At 35.1% G+C, this 24,923-nt stretch overlaps 1 protein-coding gene and 1 non-coding gene across 5 annotated transcripts in view; one reads left to right on the forward strand and one right to left on the reverse strand.

Moving 5' to 3' along the window:
- The window catches only part of STAG1 (stromal antigen 1), a 428,984-nt gene that overhangs the window by 195,278 nt on the left and 208,783 nt on the right, over positions 1-24,923 (forward strand). For all 4 annotated transcript variants that reach the window (XM_044252306.1, XM_044252305.1, XM_044252303.1 and 1 more), the window contains one exon: positions 8,541-8,637. In XM_044252306.1, the coding sequence (XP_044108241.1) occupies positions 8,541-8,637 (97 nt within the window). The remainder of the gene's footprint in view (positions 1-8,540; positions 8,638-24,923) is intronic.
- Positions 3,833-3,935, reverse strand: LOC122911040. Its single transcript, XR_006385369.1, has one exon. It is a non-coding gene; the product is annotated as a U6 spliceosomal RNA (small nuclear RNA).

Below are 24,923 nucleotides of genomic sequence, written 5' to 3' on the forward strand. Positions count from 1 at the left end.
GTGTTCGGAATGGTTTGATAATTATCTAGCTGAGCTCCTCCGTCCTTATCTCATCTCAGGCTGCTACTTCTCCGCCATCTTGTCTCTTCTCTCTGTAATATAGTTTCTTAAGGTGGACATTTAAATCATTGAATTAGACCTTTCTTTTATAAATATTTAAAGCTATATATTTTTCTCTAAACACTATTTTAGCTGTATTCTATTGCTTTTGATAATGTGTTTTCTTCATGATGTGTATCTTCATGATGAATTTACCCCTTTATTATTATAAATTTATTTTTAATATTTGTAAAACTCCTTGTCTTAATTTCTTCTTTTGTCTGATATAAATATAGTCATAACAGCTTTATTATAGTTAAAGTTTGCATGATACATATTTTTTCATTCTTTCAGTAGAACCTATTTAAGGTCATTCTGTATATAAAGTGTGTCTCTTGTAGATATCTTGTGATTGGGTTCTTTTATCCAATCTGAATGATCTTTTTCTTTGAAGAGGAATGTTAGTCCATTTCCTTCCTTTTGTTTTAGTTTTCTTAGTCTGAAAAGGTTTTATCTTGCCTTTTTTTTTGTACATTTAAAGTGTATAACTTTGATTTGATATATTTGTATATTGCAAAATGATTACCATTATAGCATTAGCTAATAACAACCCATCCCCTTGTATTATTTCCATTTGGTGCTTTTTTTTTTTTTTTTTTTTTTTTTTTTTTTGGGTGGTGAGACATTTAAGATTATAGAATACAGTGTGATTAGCTATAATCCTCATTCTGTACATTGCCCCCAGAACTTTTTAATCTTATAATTGGAAGTTTATATCCTTTGACTGATCCCTTCCCATTTCCCCTATCTCCCAGTTCCTGGTAACTACCACTTTATGTCTGTTTCTCTGGATTTGGCTTTTTTTAAAAAAAATTCCCTGTAGAAGTGAAATCATGCAGTATATTTTTTTCTCTGTCTGACTTATTTCACTTATCATTGTGACTGGAAGGTTCATCCAGTTGTCACAATAACAGGATTTCCTTCTTTATGTTGGCTGAAAAGTATTCCAGTGTATAGATACTGCATTTTCCTCATTCATTCATCTGTTGATTTGCACTTAGGTTGTTTTCATATTTTGGCCTTTGTGAAAAATGATGCAGTGAACATGAGCATGCAGTTATCTCTACAAGATTCCCCTCAGTCTGATGTTTATGTGTCTGATGTCACATTTACATTTTTTAAATTGTGTATTTATTGAAGTTAAAGTAATAGTTTTAATGTTTAATATTTTAATGGTTTTGTCCCTTATACTAAAGTAATTAACACACTACCATATTATAATACTAGGGATTCAGAGTCTGACTGTGTTTACATTCATAGTGTGTTCCTGTATTGTCATTTTTTTTTTTTTAAAGATTTTATTTATTGGAGAGAGAGAGAGTCAAGTTGGGGGAGGAGGAGAGGGTGATGCAGACTCCTCATTGAGGAGGGAGCCTGATGTAGGTCTCAATCCTGGGACTTCAGGCTCATGACCTAAACCAAAGCCCGATTTTTTTTTTTTTTTAAGATTTTATTTATTTATTTGACAGGCAGAGATCACAGGTAGGCAGAGGGGGGAAGCAGGCTCCCCCCTGAGCAGAGAGCCTGTTACAGGTTTCGATCCCAGGACCCTGGGATCATGGCCTGAGCCGAAGGCAGAGGCTTACCCCCATTGAGCCACCCAGGCGCCCCTCAAAGGCAGATTCTTAACCAACAGCCACCCAGGTGTTCTGTATTTTGTCATGTTTTCAAGTTACGAACAGTGTCCTTTTATTTCTGCTTAAATCTCTTTTCAGCATTTCTTGTAATGCAGGTTTGTGGTGATAAAGTCCCTCAACTTTTGTTTAGCGTAGGTCTTTATTTCACTTTTAGTTTTGAAGGACAGCATTACTAGGTGAAGTATTCTTGATTGATAGTTTCTTTATTTTTGCCTTTTGGATTTATCTTTCCATTTTCTCCTGTCTGCATGGTATCTTTATCTTGTTTTGGTATCATGGTAATGCTTGCCTCAGAGTGAATTTGGTAAAGTTCCCTTCTCTTCTGTTAGAAGGGATTTGTATTAATCCTAATTTGAATGTTTGGTAGAATTCATCAGTGAAGCTGACTTGTGTACTGTTGTTTGTTAGGAGGCTTTTCATAACTTACTTAGCCGCCCTACTAGTATGTGTTTAGGTGTTTGGTTAGATAATGGTTTGGTCTTGGCAGCTTTATTTGCTAAGAATTTATCCATTTCTTCTAAGTTGTCCATTTTCTTAGCATATGGTTTGTCAGTTTTGCTTAACTTTTAGGAGAAGCAGCTCTTAGTTTCATTAATCTTTTCTGTTATCTTTAGTTTCTATTTCACTTATTTCTACTCTCATCTTTATTATTTCCTTCTAACTTTGGGCTTTATTTATTTATTTTTTTCCCTAGTTCCTTTAGGTATATAGTTAGGTTATTTATTTGAGGTTGAGGTTTTTATCGTTTCTTTATGGAAGCATTTATCATTGTGAGCTTCCCTCTTAGAATTGCTTTTGTCCCACCCCATAAATTTTAGTATGTTAAATTTCCATTTTCCTGTTTTTTAAGCTAAGAAGAAAATAATAGAGAAGAACTACAAAGATATAGGGAGGAGATAATTAACAAAATGGCATTAAGTACATACTTATCATTAATTACTTTAAATGTAGATGGACTAAAGTTTCAAATCAGAAGACAGTGAAGTGACTGAATGGATAACAAAAAGAAGGTCATCTACATGGTGTGAGACTCTCCTTAGATATAAGAGCTCTCATGGCCTTAAATCAAAGAGATGGAGAAAGGTATCCCATGCAAATGAAAACTGTAAGAAAGCTGGATTAGCTCTGTTTATACCAACCAAAGTAGATTTTAAAAACAAGGATTGTAATAGGAAATAATAGATCATGTTACATAATGATAAAGGGGTCAATCCAATAAGGTAATGTAGCATTTGTAAATATTTATACACCCAACATAGGAGCACCTAAATATGTAAAGAAAATATTAATAGACCTAAAGGGAGAAATTACAACAACCCAGTAATTGTGGGGGACTTTAATATGCCATTTATATCAATTCGTAGATCATTTATACAGAGTAAGTAAGGAAACCTTAAATGACAGGTTAGGCCAAATTAATAGTCCTAACAGATATTTACAGGATATTCCATCCAAAAGAACAGAATATACATTTTTCTCAAGTTCACATGGAACTATTTTCCAAGATAGATCATATGCTAGGCCAGAAAACAAATCTTAATGATAATTAAATTCAAATCAAGCATATTTAATTTATGTCCACAATAGTATGAAACTAGAAATTAATTACATGAAGAAAACTGAAAATCCATACATTTGTGGAGCTAAAACATGCTATTGAACAGTGTGTTAAAGGAAATCAAAAGAGAAATAAAATAATTTGATCCATTATTTTTTAAAATAAGCTTTCTACATTTTCTTCTCCTTTTCCCTTTGGGACTTCAGTGATGTATATGTTATTTCTCAGCATGCCACAAAGCCCATACGCTGTCTTCATTCCTTCTCACTCTTCATTTTGCTGCTATGTTTAGATATTTTGTTTGACCTGTGTTCTAGCTTACTGATTCTCTCTTCAGTTTATTCAAGTTCATTGTTGAAACTCTTATTTAATTCTTTGATTATAGTCATTGTATTCTTTAGTTCCAAAATTTCTGTTGTTCTTTGTTTTCTTTTTTTTTGTTGTTAAACTTCTAATTTTGTTATTATATAGTTTTTCTGATATTTTTGTTTATCTTTGTTGTCTTATAGCTCTCTGACTAGGTGTATAATTTTTTTTTTTAAACATGGAATGCTTAATGAGTCTGCATGCCATCCTCGCATAAAGACCATGGTAATCTCTGTATCATTTCAGTTTAGTATATGTGCTACAGAAGCAAGCACAAAAAACTATTTTGAATTCTTTGTCCACTAATTTCTGGATTTCTTTGGGCCATTTACTGGAGGTATACTGCATTCCTTTTGTGGAGACATATTTCCTTGATTCTTTATAATCCTGAAGCTGTTTGTTTTCATGTCTGTGCATGAAGAAGCAGTTACCTCTTCCATAAGGGGAGCCTTTTACCTGTGTGTGAGGGCACACTTAATCACGCAGTGACCTTGGTCTGCTGGTGTAGGATGAGAAATGTGGCATGTGGTGGCACTGGGTCCAGGAAGGCATGATGTCTTTTTGGTTCAGGCCACCATGTTCTACTGCATTGACAACTGGATAGATTTTAGGGGGAACTGCGGAAGATCTGTACTGGCTGCAGGGGCTGTTTGGGTTCTAAATAACACCTTCAGGTTTGGTATCTAGGGACTTAGGCAGACAGTGATTGTGGCTAGAGCCAGTGGTGTGCACACACTCAGCTGTGGTGGGTAGCTGCAGTTGTCTATGCAGTGGAAGAGACCTGCCTCATACACAGTTATAGTAATAAGTATCAGTGTAGGTCACAAGGGCTAGAGCCAAATATGCACTCACTGGTAGCTGTAGAGGCCCTGGCTGGCAGTGTGGTCTCCTGTGGTTGCATACTCCTTCCAGGCACTCACACTGTGGGAGGCCATGGATGGGACTTGGGCTGGGGGAGAGGGGTTGTGGGAACATGGTACCAGACAGTGACAGAAGGCAGGGTCTGATCTGAGCCTACCAGTAGCTAAAGGGTTTCTTGGCTTTTGGTACACTCACCAGTGGCTGCATATTTCTCTAGCCTTGTGCATTCATGCTGCAGTGGAGACCAGTGATGAGTGTTAGGCCAGTGGTACATAGCTAGAGAGGCTATCTCTGAGTGTGGGAACAGCGCTGAGCAATGGGAAGTGGCACTAGGCTGGTGTCTTATACTCATCTAGCTGTAGATGCTCAGGTTGGCTGCTTATGTGGTTCCTTGGCTCCCATGGGACTGCAGAGGGACTCAGGTGACTGGCATCTTACACTTCTGCAGCCATAGAGATCCTGCATGGCTATGGGGCAGATCTGGTGGTGGCGGGGAAAGTTTCAGGGAGAGACTCAGGTAGCTGATTTCGGCTAACAGAAATATCTGTGGGGAGAAATCTGTCAAGATCCACGGGAGTCCACAGTGGCTGTGCCAACATTTGGCTTTGTCAGTAGTAAAATATGCGGAGTTTGTCTGCAGAGTGGATCTCTGTGAACCATGATTGCTCTTGGTGCTTGTCTGCTATTAGGTTCTGCTTTTATTCTTTGTTCCTAGCAAGCTCAGTACATCCATGGGTTGCTGATCTAGGGGTGAAACCAATGCTAGACTTCTGCACACTGCCCTGCAAGGCTGCGGGAGCTGGATGCTCACCACACTCTTCCTCTCCTCTTTTTAGCTAGGAAGTTCCTTCTGAGCACTGTGAAGGGGTGTTAGTTTGGGAGATGGGATTATGCATGCAAAATGAAGTTGCCTTCCTTCTTGTGTGATGATTTCTCACTTTTCTTGTTGTTTAAACGTTCTGAATGGACTCTGGATGTCTCCTGGGGTTGTTTGTGGACTGCTGTCCAGTTATTGATCTTTGTGGGATCACAGGGAAGCTGGGTTTTTTCACCAAATGATGGGCATTTTTTTTTCTTTCAGTACTTAATTGTCTTTCCATTATCCCTTGGCTTCTATTTTTTTTGATAAGATGTGTGCCATTTTTCTTAGCCTTTTGTCCCCTGTATGTACTGTATGGCTACTTAAAAATATTTTCTCTAGTGAAGATTCCCCACAATTTAATTTTGATGTGTCTTATGTAGTTTTCTGTTTTATTCTGTCCCCTGGACCAAGCCAAGGCCTTATATATTATGAAATGCTATGTAATCTACCAACCTATGCCCATACTTGGCATTGCCTCTGACAACCACCAATGTCTGCCAATTCAAGAAGGATTTAACTCTCTGGGGTTTAGTTCTTAAGATTGTTTGGCTTTTTACCGCTTTCTGATAACTTTTAAAATCTTTCCTTTCAGAAGCATAACCAATTATACCAGAATCATTTATTAAATTAACTACTCCTTTTCCTCAAAAATTGAAGCATCTCTTTTGTCACAGCTTTAAGTTCTGTATATACCTGAATTTATTTCTGCACTCTATTTTCTTATATTTTCTAGTCCTGTATTACATGCTGTCTATATTGTTTTTAATATCTTTGTGTTAAATTTTAGTATTTTAAATACTTTAGGACATTAAGTCCCTGTTTACTAGTTTTATCCAGAATGTTTTTGGACTCCTCACATATAACTGGTAGGATTATACATTCATACTGTCACTTTGGGAATTAAAATGTGTTCACCATCTTCAGAGTGTTTTCACAATTATGGGCCTCAGAAGTGGAGAAATGGCTTCCTCTTTAGCTTTTGTGCCACTTCCTTACCTTGGTCAGAAAGCATTTCTGCTTGGATGGTGAGTCTTAAAATCACTTGACCCGCTTTATCCATTCTTTATCCTCACCACCATTATTAGCCAATGTGTCCTTGACACATTATTCAGCAGAGCTGAACCTTGAACAGATTTCATGGTATCCTTTTTTTCTTTGTATCCTCTTCTACAGCTGTAATATTTTCTCTGATTTTCTGTTTACTTTTAAAGTAAAACCTTCCAGACACTAATGTGATGAGACAGAGAAACAGAGTGTTGTATAGATTAGCAATTTAAAAAAGTCCTCTCTTTCACATGGAAAAAGGAAATGTGCTTGTTCCTCAGTAGTAAGAAATAATTAAAGAAGGCATATGCTCAAACACAGTGGGTAAATGAATAGTATTGATGACACATAGTATTGGTGAGGATGTGGAACGCCCAGTCTTATACATTGATAGATTTCATAAATTGCTGATGGAAGTATAACTTAGTACACTTGTTTTGGAAAATCGTATGGCATTATCTACCAACCATCTATACACATGTATCCTATGTGTTAATAAGTTTGCTACAAAGTTTATGCCCATCAAAATACGTGCAATCATGTTTATGGCAATTTTATTCATGATAGCCTTAAAATGGAAACAGTAGTGTGTCCTTAAATAGTAAAATGGATAGTAAATTATGGTATGTTAATACAATCAGATGCTACCCAGCAATGCAGAAAAAGTACTAATACACATAACAACTGCTACAGCTTTGATTAAAATAAATCAAACATAAAAAATGATACTATCTATATGAATTTCAAAAACATGTCCACTGTTGGGGAATAATAGTTAAACCCTTTGAGCTGGGAATGTTTTTTAACTGGATGGGAGCATCAGGGAGCCATTTCCGTTTTGGAAGTATATTTTCATGATGGTTAGGATTACACAGGTGTATGTATTTGTAAAATTTCATCAAGGTGCAACTGAAGTTTCATACATCTTACTGTATATAATTGTATATCCATATAGAAGTAAAAATTTAAGAGTGTTTAAAAATTACTGTCATACATTTTCTCTGATATCCTACACCCACCAAAGGAAACCTCAAACAGTATTGCCTACAAGTATGCTATATGGAATCAGTATAAATTTGCCTAACAGTTTAGGAAATCTTTATTGATAGACCTATAAGGCTTTTGTTTTTTTAACTCCATATATGAAACTTACTTAGGTGGTTTCCCATATACTTTGAGTTTCCATAATTTTCTGCAATAACATTTATACCTTTCTTGAATTTATTCCTAGATAATTGTCGTTGTGAACAGACTGCTCATCCATTTATATTTCTTACATATTGCTAATATCTGAAAGTTGTTTTGTACATTTATCTTTTGTCACCTGTCTTGTCAGATTTTTTTTCCATTGTAAATCTTCTGAATCATTTTAGTAGAGACTGCTAGGTATTTTTTTCAACTGTTGGAAAGGGAGAATTTTCTTTATTACTATTTTACTAATTTTTGTTCTGACTAAAATCTTAAAACATCCTTGCCTTGTTCCTCTTTGAGTTGAAATGTCTTGAGCATTTCAACAAATATATCTTAATCTTTGTCTTTACCTTGTTTGTATATTAATTTCATCTAACTAGTTTTTCTAGGAGTTGTTTACTAAGCTTGGCTGCATAATTTTATCAGATACCATTTTGAAATCTAGTAATATGATCACTTAATTTCTCTCCTTTACTTCATAAATTGAATTATTTGATTTCCTAATACTGACTCATTCTTGCATTCCAGACAAAAATTAATTTGGTTATATATGGTGTGTATTCTTTTTATGCAGTACTAATGAAATAGGTTTTTTTGATACTTAGAAAATTTCTATCTATGTATAAGTGTAATTAGTTTAGCTTTTGTGTTATTTTCACAGTGTGGTTTGAATATTGGTATCTATAGTTGCTTAGTAGTTATTAGACTTGTTATATTTATATTGTGGTCTAAACCAATTTTTGAAACCTAGTAACTCATATTTTAATTATCTTTAAAAATAAAGGAGTCTTTAGTTTTATTTGGCTACAGAGAAGTGATTAAGTAGACACACACAGATAAAAATCACAAACTTTTAAAAAATTTATTTGCTGTAATATCAATTATTTTGAAGTTTTCATTTTTATATATTTTTTTTCTACAGTCCGTGGTGGATGACTGGATTGAATCATATAAACAAGACAGGGACATCGCACTTCTGGATTTAATCAACTTTTTTATCCAGTGTTCAGGATGTCGAGGTACATAATGTTGGGATAAATAATTACATTGAGTCTGTCAGTCCAACAGTGTTAAATTTACTTCATCTTTCTTCAGTTATGTATAATCCATCCTATACTGTGACCTGATCTTTTTCTGATAAGAAAAATTATTCTTATTTAAGGATATTTCATCTTCATCTTGTTTTTGTTCAGTTTTGCTATGAAATAACAAGAGATATAAAAACTTAGGAAAATTTAAAGGAAATCTAAAATTTGTTTCAATTTGTGAACAAGCTTTTGTAATTAATATTTACTGATCTTATTTGTACTTATGCTCCACATTAGGAATTTTGCTAGTTGCTAACATTCATTACTTTATATCCTTGTCAATATTTTGGTCCTCAATGTATAGATGAAGTACTTGAAGCTTAATAATTTTCTTTAAGTAACGTAAGTACCAGAATCAGGTTTCTTAAGTTATTCATCCATTGGAAATCTGTAGACAGTTTTTTAAAATAAAATGTAATTTTATTTTTATCATATTGATAGATATTTTTCTTCTTGGGAATAGATAAATCTTAACAGATTATAATGTGTTACATGGGGGGAATCAGCTGGTAAATTAGCATTCTTTGCTTTTCAGCACAGAAAGTACAGTGATCTTAATAAGGTCACTAATACAGTTGATATCTTGAAGGCTTTTTTACTTCTGTTTGTCACTCACAGTATTGACACAAGTAGTTTATCAAATATTTACAGAACACCTATCCTGTACTAAGCACTGTTCCAGAGTATACTCAAGACAGTCTCTGCAGTATTAGAGTCTGTAGTTTTCAAAGGAGATTTTATTACAAGGAGCAGAGAGGGAAATATACCAATAGTGCCTTCTTAAGAATAATAACACTGGTTACAGTTTAATGACAATATCATGTCATTATTTGGCTTTGTGTTTTACAAGAATTTGCTCATTTAATATATTAGTTAATAGTCAGATCAGGCAGTTATGATTTTTATAGATCATGAAACTGAGATTAAAGGGGTGATGTAAGTTTTTGGACATCATACAGTTAGTTTAAGTGCCAAACTCAAGATTCAGAGTCAGGCTTGTCTCAGTCTGGTTTTTGTGTCTCTAAAGACAAGACACTATAGTAATAACAAAGAGGGACTTCTGATTTTGCCCAGGCTTTGTCTCTGTGTATGTGTAAATGTTAGAATATTTGTAAGAAAATGCATCTCAGAGAAAGAAACTCTGTGATGAGACTGAGGCTGAGAAAAAGAAAGTTAAAGGGGTTGAGAAAGGTTCAAGTTAACACATTATGTATAACTGCCTTAAGACAAGAAAACAGGGTACACTCTTAGGCATAAATAGAGGTTCAGCCTTAATCTGAGAGGATTGAGATTGGTGAAGAGTGGCAGGAGATTATGCTATTTGGAGGAAGTTGACTTTGTTAATTTTTGTAGTTTTAAAGGCAATAACTGAGTGATAAAGTAGTTTTAGTGTATTATGTAATCTGTGTTAAGTGTTCTGTTCGATTTGGATTTGATTTTAAATCAATTGGCAGTCCTTAAATTTTTTCCTTTTTTTAAAAGAATTTTTCCTTTTTTAATTTATTCCCAGTTTTCAAAAGACCAAAAAGCTTTAGAATATATGAAACAAAAAGTCTTACCACCTCCTGCCTTCCCATCTATCTCTGTAGAGTTAACTGCGATTAACTTCCAGTTATCTGTCTGTTGGCATTATTTATCTAATTTCTGTATGTTTAACTAGGAATATATATTCTTTCCTTCTCCACCACTCTTACACAAAAGATACTTATGTATAAGGAGATTTTTAAATATAGCATCCTAGCATTCTTTTGTGTTATGTACAGTAATTTAATTTAACTGGTCTTCTATTAAACCCATTGCATTATTTGTAGTCTTTTGCTATTATAAACAGTACTGTAATGAATTAGTTTGTATATACCTTATTTGCTCTTTGTGGAAGAATGTAGAAAAATGTGTTTGTAAAATTATATCAGATATTGCCTAACTTCTATAGGAATTATACCCATTTTTATTCCCATTAGTAATCCATGAGAATGTTTCTTCTGGTTTCTTCATCAATGTTTTTATCAAATTTTGGGATCAGCCTTATGAAAGATGTAAAAATGATGTGCCAATGTGATTTTTTTTAATTGAGGGGAAATTCACTTAACATACATTAGCCTATTTATTTATTTATTAATTATAATTAACCATTTAAAATTGTACAGTTCAGCAACTTTTACCATGTTCACAATGTTGAATGTTGAGCAACAACTTCTGTCTAGTATCAAAATGTTTCATCAGTCCAGGAGTGTACCTCATATGTATTAAGTTACTCATTCCCATTTGCCTCTCCTCCTTCAGCCCTTGGCAAATTCTAATCTCCTTTCTGTTCCTATAGATCTGCCTGTTTTGGCCATCCTATATAAAAGTAGTTCTACAACATCAGACCTTCTGTGTCTTATTCTTTTACCTAACCGTAATATCTTCACGGTTTGTCAAGGTAGTGCCATGTATCTAAAATTCATTCCTTTTAATGGCTGAATAGCATTGTGGTATAGATCACAATTTTTTAAATTTATTTATCTGTTGGTGGACATTTGGATTATTTCCACAACTATAAACATTTATGAACAAATTCTGTTTGAGTACTTGTTTCTTGATTTTGGGGGTTAAATACATAGGAGTGGAATTGCTGGATCCTATGGTAATTTTATTTTCCTTTTTTAGGGAACCATCAAATTGTTTTCCACAGCAGCTGTAGCATTTTATATTCCTGTAAAAAATGTTAAAAGGATTCTTATTTCTTCACCTCCTGACCATATTGTTTACCACAGTGGCTGCCCCAATTTACATGCCCACCAACCGTCTCTTGGGTTCCCTTTTCTCCACATCCTTGCCAACACTTGCTATTTTCCAGTTTTTTAATTTTAAGTGTCCCTAGTGGGTTTGGAGTGGTATCTCGTTGTGGCTTTGATTTGTGTTTCCTTAATTATCAGTGATCTTGAACAGATTTTCATGTGTCTGTTGGCCTTCTGTATATCTTTTTTTAAGAAATGTGTATTCAGTCACTTCTCGGCCTTTTGGCTAAGATCAAGTGGAGAAATGTGTATTCAAGTCCTCTGTTCATTTCTAAATTAGTTTTCCTTTTATTGTGCATTTGTTAAGAGTTCTCTGTATATTCTGAATACTAAGCCCTTATCAGATATATAACTTGGAACTACTTTCTTCCCATTTTGTAGCTTGTCTTTTCACTTTCTTAAAGATATCCTTTTGTACTCAAACGTTTTAATTTTTAATTTAGTCCATTTCATTCTTTTTTAAAATTTTTTGCTCATGCTTTTAGATTCATAAGTCTAAGAATCCATTACTAAATAAAAGGGCATGAAGATGTATCCATATTTTTTTTTCAAATAAAGACAGTCCCCAACTTACTATGATTTAGCTTGTGATTTTTTAAAAATCTATTTTTAAAGATTTATTTATTTATTTTAGAGAGAGGTGGCAGAGCGGGGCAAAGAGAGAGGGATAGACTGTCTTATGCAGGCTCGACACTGAGTATGGAGCCCAGCGTGAAGCTTGATCTCATGACACTGAGGTCACGACCTTAACTGAAACCCAAGAGTCCCATGCTTAACCGACTATGCCACCCAGGTGCCCCTCAACTTGTGATTTTTTTAAACTCTATGATGTTGCAAAAATAACATACATTCAATAAAAACTGTACTTTGAATGTTGTATTTTGACCTTTTCTTACACTTAGAGCTATGTGATAGAATGCTATCTCCTGATACTGGGCAGAAGCAGTGAGCCTAGTCAGTCAGGTAAACAGGTTTACTGGTGGTAAACAACCAATATACTCACAACCATTCTTTACCTCTATGATCATTCTGCTTTTCACTTTCAGTACAGCATTCAGTAAACTACGTGAGGTATTCAACACTGTATTATAAAAATAGGCTTTGTATTAGAAAGTTTTACCCAACTGTAGGCTAATGAAGTATTCTGAGCACACTTAAGGGAGGCTAGACTAAGCTATGATACTCAGTGGGTTGGACGTATTAAGTACATTTTTGCCTTAATATTTTCAATTTATGTATGTTGGGCTTATCAGGTTGTAACCCCATCATAAGTGAAGGAAAATCTGTAGTTTTATAGTTACAGCTTTATATTTAGGTTGTTGATTGTGGTTAATTTTTGTATATGGATGGTTTTAATTTGTATTTCTCTTTTGAATGAGACTTGAGAGCTGTTTCTATTACTTTTTCTTTGAATTCTCTGTTTCTACTCCTTGCCAATTTTCCTATCTAGTATCTTCTTGGTTTCTGAAGAGGCATTTGGAAAAATGGATTTTAGAACATTTTGATAAAAGTCATAGAATGATCTTAATATGATTAAGAAGAAAGCACACTGTCTTTCTCATCAGTGGAATATAATAAAAATCCAGAAATATACCCAAATACTAATGAAAATTTAGTAAGCGTATCTTAAAACATAAGGAAGAAGAGAAAGGCAAATGACATCTACACTGAGATTCACCTATTAGATTAATAAATTTGAAAATTACAATAGTCTGTTGATTAACCTATTAGAAAATAGACATTGTTACATTGTTCCTTGGAATAAAAATTGATACACCTCTGATGGAAAGAGATTTGGCAATAGCTCCCAAAACTGCATTTGTTTTTATCCAGCCAGTCATCTTACTTCTGTAAATTTGCCATGAAGGTCCATCTCCGGAATTAAGAAAATAAAGGCACAGTGTTACTTAATATAATACTATTTGCTATGACAAAATGTTGGAAACAACTTAAATACTCATATATGGGAGAGTGATAAAGTAAATTGTCATGAGAGGTTTACAATGGAATTTTGTAAAATTCCACTGTAAAAAAGAATGAGGAAGATTTCCGTGGACTGATGCAGGGAGATTTTCAGGATACATTTTTAAGGGCGAAATGCAAAGTGCAAGAGTGTCTACAGTATGCAACTTTCTTGGGAAGAAAGGGGAAAATTGAATACATATATACCTTCTTTAGAGCAAATGGAAACAGGAAAGACCAAACAGAATATTGACAGGCTACCTGCAGGGTGTTGTGTGTGTATGTAAATGAAGTAGAAAGTCTAGAGGGAATTGGGGTGAAAGGATGACACTTAATTTGAATATACGTTCTTTTAAATTGAAGTATAGTTGATACACAATATTAATTTCAGGTGTACAACATAATGGTTTCACATTTATATACACTATGAAATGTTCCTCATGATAAATGTAGTTCTCTCTCACCTATACAAAGTTATTACAGTATTATTGATTACATTTTCTGTGCTGTATTTTTCATTCCTGTGACTTATTTATTTTAGACTTATTTAGAAGTTTATACGTCTTAATCCCCTTCTCCTATTACACCTACTTCCTCCTTCCACCCCTTTGGCAACCATCAGTTCTCCATATTTACAAGTCTGTTTCTGTTTTCTTTGTTCATTTGTTTTGTTTCTTAGGTTCCACCTATATGTGAAAACATAGGGTATTTCTCTTTGTCTGACTTGTTTCACATAGCATTATACCCTCTAGGTCCAACCATGTCATATGAATGTCCATCAGTTTGCCATGCCGATGGCAAGATTTCATTCTTTTTTATGGCTGAGTAATACTCTGTTGAGCATGTGCATGTGCACATGTCTGTGTTTGTGTGTGTGTGTGTATACATATACCACCCCCCCCCCACACACACATTCTTTACCTATTCATCTATTGATTGAAGTTTAGGTTGCTCCTATATCTTGGCTATTGTAAATAATGCTGCAGTAAACATAGGTGTGCATATCTTTTCAAATTAGTGTTTTCATTTTCTTCAGGTAAATACCCAGAAGTGGAATTACTGGATCATAAGGTATTTCTATTATTAATCTTTTGAGGAACCTTCACAGTATTTTCCTTAGTGGCTCACCAGTTTATATTCTCACAGTGCAATACGGCTTCTTTTTTCTCCACACTCTTGCCAATACTTGTTTTTGCTTATCTTTTTGATATTGGTCATTCTGATTTGTGTGAAGTGATACCTCATTGTTGTTCTGATTTGCATTTCCCTGATGATTAGTGTTGAGCATCTTTTCATGTTCCTTATGTATTCAAGGGGAAAATGTCTATTCATGTTCTCTGCCCATTTTTAAATCAAATTATTTGTTTGGGGATTAAATTTTATAAGTTCTTTATATATTTTGGACATTAACCCCTCATCAGATACATAATTGCAAATATTTTCTCCTATTTGTTAACATTGCCTTTCTGTTTTATTGCTGGTTTGCTTCATTGTGCAAAAGCTTTTTAGTTTGACGTAGAAAAGCTTTTTAGTTTGACGTAGTCCCAGTTGTTTATTTTGCTTTTGTTGCCCTTACTCAAAGAGATAGAACCCAAAAAATATTGCTAAGACTGGTGTTCAGGGGTTTACTGCTTATGTTTTCTTTTATGAGTTTTATGTTTTCTTACATTTAGGTCTTTAATTCATTTTGACTTATTTTTTATATGGTAAAAGAAAGTAGTCCAGCTTTCTCTCTCTCTCTCAACTAAGTAAATCTTTAAAAAAATCTTTAAACAGAGAAAGTAGTCCAGTTTTATTCTTCTGCATGTAGCTGCCCAGTTTTGTCAACATGGTTTATTGAAGACTATCTTTTCACATTGAATATTCTTACTTCCTTTGTTATAGATTGATTGGCCATATATGCATCAGTTTATTTCCGTACTCTTTGTTCTCTTCTGTCGATCTGTGTATATGTTTTTGTGCCAGTACTGTACTATTTTGGTTACTGTTGCTTTGCAGTATAGTTTGAAATCAGGAATTCTGATAACGTTTGCCTTTGTTCTTCTTTCTCAAATTTGCTTTGGCTATTTGGAGTCATTTATGGTTCCATAGGAATTTTAGGGTTATTCTAGTTCTGTTAAAAAAAAATGCTATTTATATTTTGATAGGGATTGTATTGAATCTGATTCAATCTGTAATTGAATCTTTGGGTTGTATGGACATTATAACAATATTAAATCTTTGTATCTTTTCATTTGTTTGTGTTGTCTTCAGTTTCTTTCATCAGTGTCTTACTGGTTTTCAGGGTATAGGTCTTTCACCTCCTTTGGTTAGATCTATTCCTAAGTATTTTATCCTTTTCGCTGTAGTTCTAAATTTCTCTTTCTGCTAGTTACTTATTATTGTATACAAACATAACTGATTGTTTATATTAATTTTGTATCCTGCAACATTACTGATTTTATTTATTCTAATAGTTTCTTGATGGAGTCTTTAGGTATTCTATATATAGGGTCATGTCATCTGCAAATAACAACAGCTTAACTCCATCCTTAACAATTTGGATGCCTTTTCCTTCTTTTTGTTGTCTGATTGCTGTGACTAGGACTTACAGTCTATGTTGAATAAAGGTGGTGACAGTGGACATCCTTGTTTTGTGCCTGATCTTGAAGGAAAAACTTTCAGCTGTTTACCGTTGTGATGTTAACTGATTTGTTATATATGGCCTTTATTATGTTGAGGAGTGTTTCTTCTATATTCTCTTCAGAGTTTTTATCGTGAATGGAGTTTGAATTTTGCCAAATCCTATTTCTGCATTTCTTGAGAGGATCATAAAGGTTTTTAACCTTTTATTTTGTTAATGTGGCTTATCACATTGATTGATTTGCAAATATTGAACCATCACTTGCATCCCTGGAATAAATTCCACTTGATTATAGTGACTGATCCTTTTAATACATTACTGAATTAAGTTTGCTAATATTTTGTTCAGGATTTTTGCATGTATATCCATCAGGGATATTGGCATATAATTTTCTTTAGGGTCTTTGTCTCATTTTGGTATATATGTAATGCTGGTCCTGGAGAATGAATTTAGAAACATTTTTTTCCTCCTGAACTTTTTGGAATAATTTGGGAAGGGTAGGTATTAACTCTTTTTAAAATGTTTGGTGGAATTCATTTGTGAAGCTATCTGATTCTGGCCTTTGGTTTTGGGGAAGTTTTTGATTACTGATTCAGTTTCATTGCTAGTAATTACTGATTCCGTTTCATTACTACTAATTGGCCCAGATTTTCTTTTTCATTCCCAAGTCATTCTTGGAAAATTTTGTTTCTAGGAATTTATCTGTTGCTTTTAGGTAGTCCAGTTTGTTGGTATATAATGTTTTATATATTACTTTTTGTATTTCTATGGTGTTAGCTGTAATTTCTTTCATTTCTGGTTTTTAAAAAATCCTCTTTCTTTTGATGAATGTGGCTAAAAGTTTATCAGTTTTCTTGATCTTTTCAAAGAACCAGATCTTAGTTTTATTGATCTTTTCTATTATTTATTTTGTCTGTAATTAAGTTTTTTCTATTCTTGTTCTTATTTTTTTTTATTAACTTTGTGCTTAAAATCATTCTTTTTCTGTTTCCTCTGGGTGTGAGTTTAGATTATTTGAGCTTTTTTGTTGTTTGTTTCTTGAGGTAGGTTTGTGTTGCTATAAACTTCTCTAGCACAACTAGTTTTTCTTTTCCAAATATTTTGAACTGCTCTGTTTCTAATTTCATTTGTGTCAGGTTATTTTGTGATGTACTTTTTGATTTCTTTCTTGACCCATTGGTTGTTTAGTAGAATGTTTAGCCTGTAGGTGTTTGTGTTTTTTTCAAGTTTTTTTTCTTGTAATTGATTGTAAGTTTCATAGTATTGTGATTGGAAAAGATGCTTGATAAGATTTCAGTCTTCTTAAATTTACTGAGACTTGTTTTGTGGCCTATCATGTAATCTATCCTGGAGAATCTTTTATTTTGCAATCAGAAACTATGTTCTGCTAAATTTTGATGGAGTGTTCTGTATATAACTGTTAAGTCTGTCTCATCTATTATTGTGCTGGTCAGAGACAGAATTTCCTTATTGAATTTCTGGTTGAATGATTTATCCAGTGATATAAGTGAGGTATTAAAGTACTCTACTATTATTCTATCAATGTCAGTTTCTCCTTATGTCTCTAAATATTTACTTAATGTATCAAGGTACTCCCATGTTCAGTACATAGATATTTAAAATTGTTATATTTTCTTGCTGGATTTATCCCTTTACCATTAGGTATTGTCTGTTTTTATTGTTTTAGTCTTTGTTTTGAAGTCTGTTTTGTTTTATCTAAATATTGCTATCACAGCATTTTTGGGGGGAGGGGGGTCTTCTATTTGCATAGAATATCTTTTTCTCTTTATTCACTTTCAGTGTGTAAGCATTTTTTAGGTCTGAAGTGAGTTTCTTGTAGTCACCATATAGATGGGTCTTTTTTTAGTTTACATTTGCCCTTTTGGTTAGATCATTTCAGTCCATTTGTGTTTAATGTGTGGTTATTGATATGTATGTACTTATTGTTGCTTTGTTAACTGTTTCCTGATTGTTTTGTAGTTCTTTTTTTTCCAGAATTTTCTTTTTTATTATGTTCTGTTAGTCATTATTTAAGTGCTTCATTAGTTTTTGATGTAGTATTCCATGATTGTTTGCATATAACACCCAGTGCTTCCTGTAGTACGTGCCCTCCTTTTTTTTTTTTTTTTTTTTTAAAGAGTTTATTTATTTGACAGAGAGAGAGACAGCCAGAGAGGGATCACAAGCAGGAGGAGTGGGAGAAGGAGAAGCAGGCTTGCCACAGAGCAGGGAACTTGAAGTGGGGATTGATCCCAGGACCCTGGGATCATGACCTGAGCCAAAGGCTGATGCTTAAGGACCTGAGCCACCCCAGCGCCCCATGCACTCTCCTTAATACCCATCATTGGGCTAACCCATCCTCCCACCTACCCCTCTGAAACTCTCAGTCTGTTTCTCAGAGTCCATAGTGTCTCATGGTTTGTCACCCCCTCTCATTTCCCCTGCTTCATTTTTCCCTTCCTTCCCCTAATGTTCTCTCTGCTACTCCTTATGTTCCACGTATAAGTGAAACCATATGATAATTGTTTTTTTCTCTGTGTGACTTATCTCACTTAGCATAATAGGCTCCAGTTCCATCCATGTCGATGCACATGGTGGGTATTCATCCTTTCTGATGGCTGAGTTGCATTCCATTGTATATATGGACCACATCATCTTTATTCATTTGTCTAATGAAGCATCTTGGTTTATTCCACAGTTTGGCTGTTGTGGCCATTGCTGCTATGAGCACTGGGTTGTATGTGCTCCTTCTTTTCATTACATCTGTATCTTTGGGATAGATACCCTGTAGTGCAGTTGCTGGATCATGGGGTATCTCTGTTTTTAACTTTTTGAGGAAACTCCCTGTTGTTTTCCAGAGCGGCTGTACTAACTTTCATTCCCACCAGCGGTATAAGGGGGTTCCCCTTTTTCCACATCGTCTCTAACATTTGTTGTTTCCTGCCTTGTTGATTTTTGCCATTCTAACTAGTGTAAGGTGGTATCTCAATGTGGTTTTGATTTGAGTTTCTCTGATGGCTAATGATGTTGAACACTTTTTCATGTGTCTCTTAGCCATTTGTATGTCTTTTTTGGAGAAGTGTCTGCTCATGTCTTCTGCTCATTTTTTGACTTGATTATTTGGGTATTGAGTTTGAGAAGTTCTTTATAAATCTTGGTACCAGCCCTTTGCAGTGTCATTTGCAAATATCTTCTCCCATTCTGTGGGTTGCCTCTTTGTTCTGTTTTCTTTGCTGTGCAGAAGCTTTTTGTCTTAATGTTAAGTCCCAAAAGTTCATTTTTGCTTTTGTTTCCCTTGCCTTTGGAGACCTGTCTTGAAAGAAGTGGCCGATGTCAAAGAGGTTACAGCCTTTGTTCTCCTCTAGGATTTTGTAGTTCTGCTTTGTTCCTGTCTTCTCTTACTCTCTTGCCTTTTGATTTGATGACTTTCTTAGCATTATGCTTTTTTTCTTTCTCTTTATTTTTTATGTCTGTTGTAGGTTTGGTTTGTGGTTATCATGACGTTCATATATAACATCCTATATATATAACTGTTTATTTTATGTTGATGGTTGCTTAAGTTTGAACACATTCTAAAAGGATTACATTTTTACTCCCTTTCCATGTTTTATGTATACGATGTCATATTTTATTATCTTTGTATTTTGTGTATTCCTTAATTATTGTAGTTAAAATTGATTTTAGTATTTTTGTCTTTTAACCCTCATATTAGCTTGATAAGTGTTTATCTACTTCATTTACCATGTTTTTACTTGTACCAGTGAGATCTTTTCACAGTTTTTTTACTTCTAATAGTTTTTTTCTTTTCCACTTTTCCAGTTTACCAAGTTCTTCTAGAACTTTAAAGCCCATTCAGTGATGAGGAACTCCTTTAAACTTTTATCTGGGAAACTCTTTATCTTTCTTTCAGTTTTGAATGATAATCTTGCCAGGTGGTATACGCTTCATTGTAGGTTTTTTTCTTTTCAGCACTTTGATTATATCACACAACTTCTTTTGACTTGTGAAGTTTTTTTTTGAAACATCAGTTTATGGTCTTGTTGGCATGTAACTAATTGCTTTTTTTCTCTTATTCCCTTTTAGGATTTTCTTTAAATTTTTCATTTTAGTTATTTGTCTTGCGGTGGATCTCTTGGGTTCATTGTGTATGGGCTCTCTTTTCTGTCTACCTAGATGTCTGTTTCCTTCTCCAGGTTAGGACGTTTTCAGCCATTAATTTTTAAAATAATCTTTTTGCCTTTTTCTGTTTTCTTTTGGGATCCTTATAATGTGAATGTTGCTACTCTTGATGTCTACCAGAGTTCCCTTAATTTATTCTCATTTTTTAATTTGGATATCTTCCAGATCACTGATCCATTCTAAATCTTCTACTCTATTGTTGATAATCTCTAGTGTATTTTTTATTTCAGTTATTGTATTCTTTGGCTTTGATTGGTTCTTTTTTATATTTTCTCTCTTCGTTGAAGTTCTCACAGAGTTCAGCCACTCTTGTCTCAAGTCTGAGAGAATCTTTATGATTGTTATTTTGAATTCCTTACCAGGGAGAATGTTTATCACCATTTCATCTAGTTGTTTTTCTGAGATGTTGTCTTGTGTTTTTTTTTGTTTTTTATTTTTTGTTTTTTTTTCATTTTTCTGTCTCTTCATTTTGTCTTATTCTCTGTGTTTGTTTCTATGTATTAGGTAGGTCAGGTACATCTCCTGGTCTTGAAAGTAGTGACCTTACGTAGCAGGCATTCTGTGGGGTTTATTAACTCAATTTCCTGAGGTCACCAAAAATAGGAAATTTAGGGTTTACCCTACCTGGACTGTGTGCGCCTTCCTATTGTGACTGTGCTGCGTCTGCTGTGGTTGTGCTTTTTTGGTGTGACTGGCCTCTAGCCCAACTGGCTGTAATGAGCATTTTTAGCTACTGTGGGCACACTAGTGGATGGGGACGTCCCTTGACTTGGTGGGCTTAGTGGTCTGGTTGCAGCTTCAGCAGTTGTTTTGTTGGGTGTGGTTAGCCCCCAGCCACAGCTGGCTGAGAGACTTAGCTGCAGCTTTTGTGCTGGTAGTGGTGGTGGTGGTGGTGGGGTGGCTCTTCCAGGGCAGGAGTTGCTTTGGAAGAGTGCCAGTCCTGGCCAGGGCTGTCTGTCAAGTATGATAGGGCAGTAGCCACTTTGGGGGGACACTGGTTTCAACTGAGGTTGGCTGCTGGGTGTGACTGACCAAGAGCCGCTTTGCTGGATGCCAGCTGGTTCCAGTCCCCAAAAGATCACCAGGGCATGACAAGGGGTGCCAGCAAGACAGATGGCTAGCATCAGAACTGTCTTGTCATCTCATTGGTCTACCTAGGCCGAAGGAGAGCAAGAAAAATGGTGCCTGTCAGCACGTCCACTTCTGAAGAAGGTTCACAGATTCCTGCTGTTTTGGCACATGCCCTAAAATTAGTCAGCATGTCGTCTTTGTTAGGGCACCAGGGTGGCTCAGTGGGTTGAGCCTCTGTCTTCGGCTCAGGTCATGATCTTAGGGTGCCTGGGCTCAAGCCCTGCATTGGGGCTCTCTGCCCAGCGGGGGGCCTGCTCCTCCCACCCCCGCCTTCCTGACTCTCCACCTACTTGTGATCTCTGTCAAGTAAATAAATAAAATCTTAAAAAAAAAATACGTCGTCTTTCCAATACAGGTGCTTTGCAAACTGCTATCTCAGGGCTGGCTCTCAGAATGAGTGATACTGTGCATTATCCCATTTTCTCAATTTCCTGTAGCACTCTTGCTCTTCTGCAGTTAAGCCCTGTTGATTTTCAAAGCCGGGCACTAATGGGGCCTTATCTTTCTTGTGTAGAGGACCAGGGTGGTGATGGTGCCTGGTATGGGGCTTGATCCACTCACTCCTCAGGTAATTTTTCTGTTCCTGTGATATCTTTCTTGCTTGTTGGGCAGTTCCACTATGTTTTTCGTTTGTTTGTTTTTTGTTTTTGTTTGTTTCTGATTGGCTCTGTGCCCCTCCTACCCTTCCTAAGGTGACTTTTTCTTTATTTCTTTAGCTCTGGAATAGCTGTTCAGGCTTCAGGTTGTTTTCAGAGTGAGTTACAGTATATATAGTTGTAACCTTGGTATGTCTGTAGGATGAAGTTATCTCAGAGTCCTCATACTTTTGCATATTCCCAAGCTCCTGAAATGTACTTTGAAATAGTCCTAACTTCTGGAATTACCTTAATGCTTCACATTTTCAGAAAAATCCTAAATTGTTTGCAAATCTATAAACCATTTACCATGCCATACCATAAATAACATACCCAAACTGAAGAGTGTAAAAAGTACTAAGTAAAGTAACTTTTGAATTCAGTTGTTGGGCTTTAAAACTAGCAGGAGAATGCTTGATGTAGAACACAGTATTTGCTTAGTTTCAGAATGTTTTCTTGCAAGATGTCTATTACAATAGGTAAAAGAATAACCTTATAGTTTATAAACACAGATTCGACCATAATCAAATGATGAAAGCAAATATTTCCAGTTATTTACCTAGTTGATAGCATGTGCTTCCCAGAGTGCACTTACAAGAACTCAACGTCATTCTTTTCCATAGTTTTCTTGCCCAAAGTGCAGAGCGTAAATCTATTCATGAGGAGATATCAGGCAAGGTGAGATTGAGGTATATTCTTTAAAATAACTGTTCTGAACACCTTAAAAAGTTAGTTTGCAATACGACATACTCAGAAACTTTTCTAGATTAAAGACTGAAGAAACATGGCAACTCAGTGCCGTGTGCAATACCAGATTTTTTCTTTTGACACAACAGATATTATTGAGACAAATACTGAAATCAAATTAGTTCTGTGGATTAGAACATATGTATTTTACATCAGTGTTAATTTCATGATTATGGGATGGTTGTGTAAGAAATTGTTTTTGTTGGGGGAGTTATACACTGAAATATTAAAGAATAAAGGGATACATGAGGAGTGAAAGGATGAATCAAATAAAAATATTTACATCTGGGAATTTAGAAATTCTTTGTATCCTTCTTACACCTTTTGTGTAAAGTCTGAAAGTAAAAGTAAAAGTTAAAAAAAAAAAAAAAAGGAAGGGAAAATGTTTTTTAATCATAAAACCAACATTATGCTCCGGGGAAACTGATGGAGTCATTTTCACAAAGTCAAAGGAGGCAAAGTAGCCCACTCTCACAACTCTTTAATATTATTTTGGTGATATAAGTCAACACATTTAGACAAGGAAATGAAGTAAGTATGATATCTAATTCAAAATACTACTGAATGTTTAGAAGGTTCAGGAGACCAACAGTAAAATTATTAGGCTTATAGAGTCAATATGGATAAATTTTTTTTTTTAAAGATTTTATTTATTTATTTGACAGAGAGAAATCACAAGTAGATGGAGAGGCAGGCAGAGAGAGAGAGAGGAAAGCAGGCTCCCTGCTGAGCAGAGAGCCCGATGCGGGACTCGATCCCAGGACCCTGAGATCATGACCTGAGCCGAAGGCAGCGGCTTAACCCACTGAGCCACCCAGGCGCCCCAATATGGATAAATTAAAATGTTTAGTTTATATAAGAATAGTCAGATAATGGAATAAAAGACCCCCATCCTTTCTTCTTAAGATTTTATTTATTTATTAGAAAGAGAGAGAGAGAGAGAAAGCAAGAGAGTGAATACAAGCACGGGGGATGGGGGAGGGAGAAGCAGGCTTCCAACTGAGTGGGAGCCTGATGCAGGGCTCAGTTCCAGGATCCCAGGATCATGACCTGAGCCAAAGTCAGACGCTTAATGACTGAGCCACCCAGGCATCCCAAGACCTCCCCCTTCTTAAGTTTTTATTTAAATTCCAGTTAATATGCTGCATAATACGAGTTTCTGATATATAATATAGTGACTCAACACTTCCATACAACACCCAGTGCTTATCACGTTAAGTGTACTCCTTTAATCCTCATCACTTATTTCATGCACACACACACACACACACACACACACCCCACTTCATAACCATCAGTTCTCTGTAGTTAAGAGTCTGTTTTTTTGGTTTACCCCGTCTCTCTTTTCTTTTACCCTTTGCTTGTTTGTTTTGTTTCTTAAATTCCATGTATGAATGAAATTATGTGGTATTTGTCTTTCTTTGACTGACTTGTTTTGGTTGTTATAATGCTCTCTGGCTCATTCTATGTTGTTGCAAATGGCAAGATTTAATTCCTATTTATAGCTGAGTAATATTCCATTGAATATATAGTATCATATCTTCTTTATCCATTTATCAGTTGATAGACACTTGGGCTGTTTCCATAATTTAGCTATTGTAAAAAATGGTGCTGTAAACAAATGGGTGCATATATCCCTTTGAATTTGCATTTTTGTATTCTTTGGGTAAATACCTAATAGCGTAATTCCTGGATCCTAGGGTAGTTTTATTTTTAACTTCTTGAAAACCCTCCATCTGTTTTCCAGAGTGGCTACACCAGTTGCATTCCTACCAACAGTTCAAGAGGTTTCACCTTTCTCCACATCCTCACCAATACCAGTTGTTTTTTTTCTTTCTTTTTGTTTTTTTAAGATTTTATTTATTTATTTGACAGAGAGGTTGAGAGAGTGCACAAGTAGGAAGAGTGACAGGCAGAGGAAGGGAGAAAGAAGCAGGCTCTCCGCTGAGTAGGGAGCCTGATGCGGAACTCGATCCCAGGACTCTGGGATCATGACCTGAGCTGAAGGCAGCCACTTAACCCACTGAGCCAGCCAGGCGTCCCTGTTGTTTCTTATGTTGTTGGTTTTAGCCGTTCTGACATGTGTGAGGTGGTATCTCACTGTAGTTTTGATTTGTATTTCCCTGATTAGGAATGATGTTAAGAATCTTTTTATGTATC

This window comes from Neovison vison, chromosome 6 (genome assembly GCF_020171115.1).
Source record: "Neovison vison isolate M4711 chromosome 6, ASM_NN_V1, whole genome shotgun sequence".
Classification (NCBI taxonomy): Eukaryota; Metazoa; Chordata; class Mammalia; order Carnivora; family Mustelidae; genus Neogale; species Neogale vison.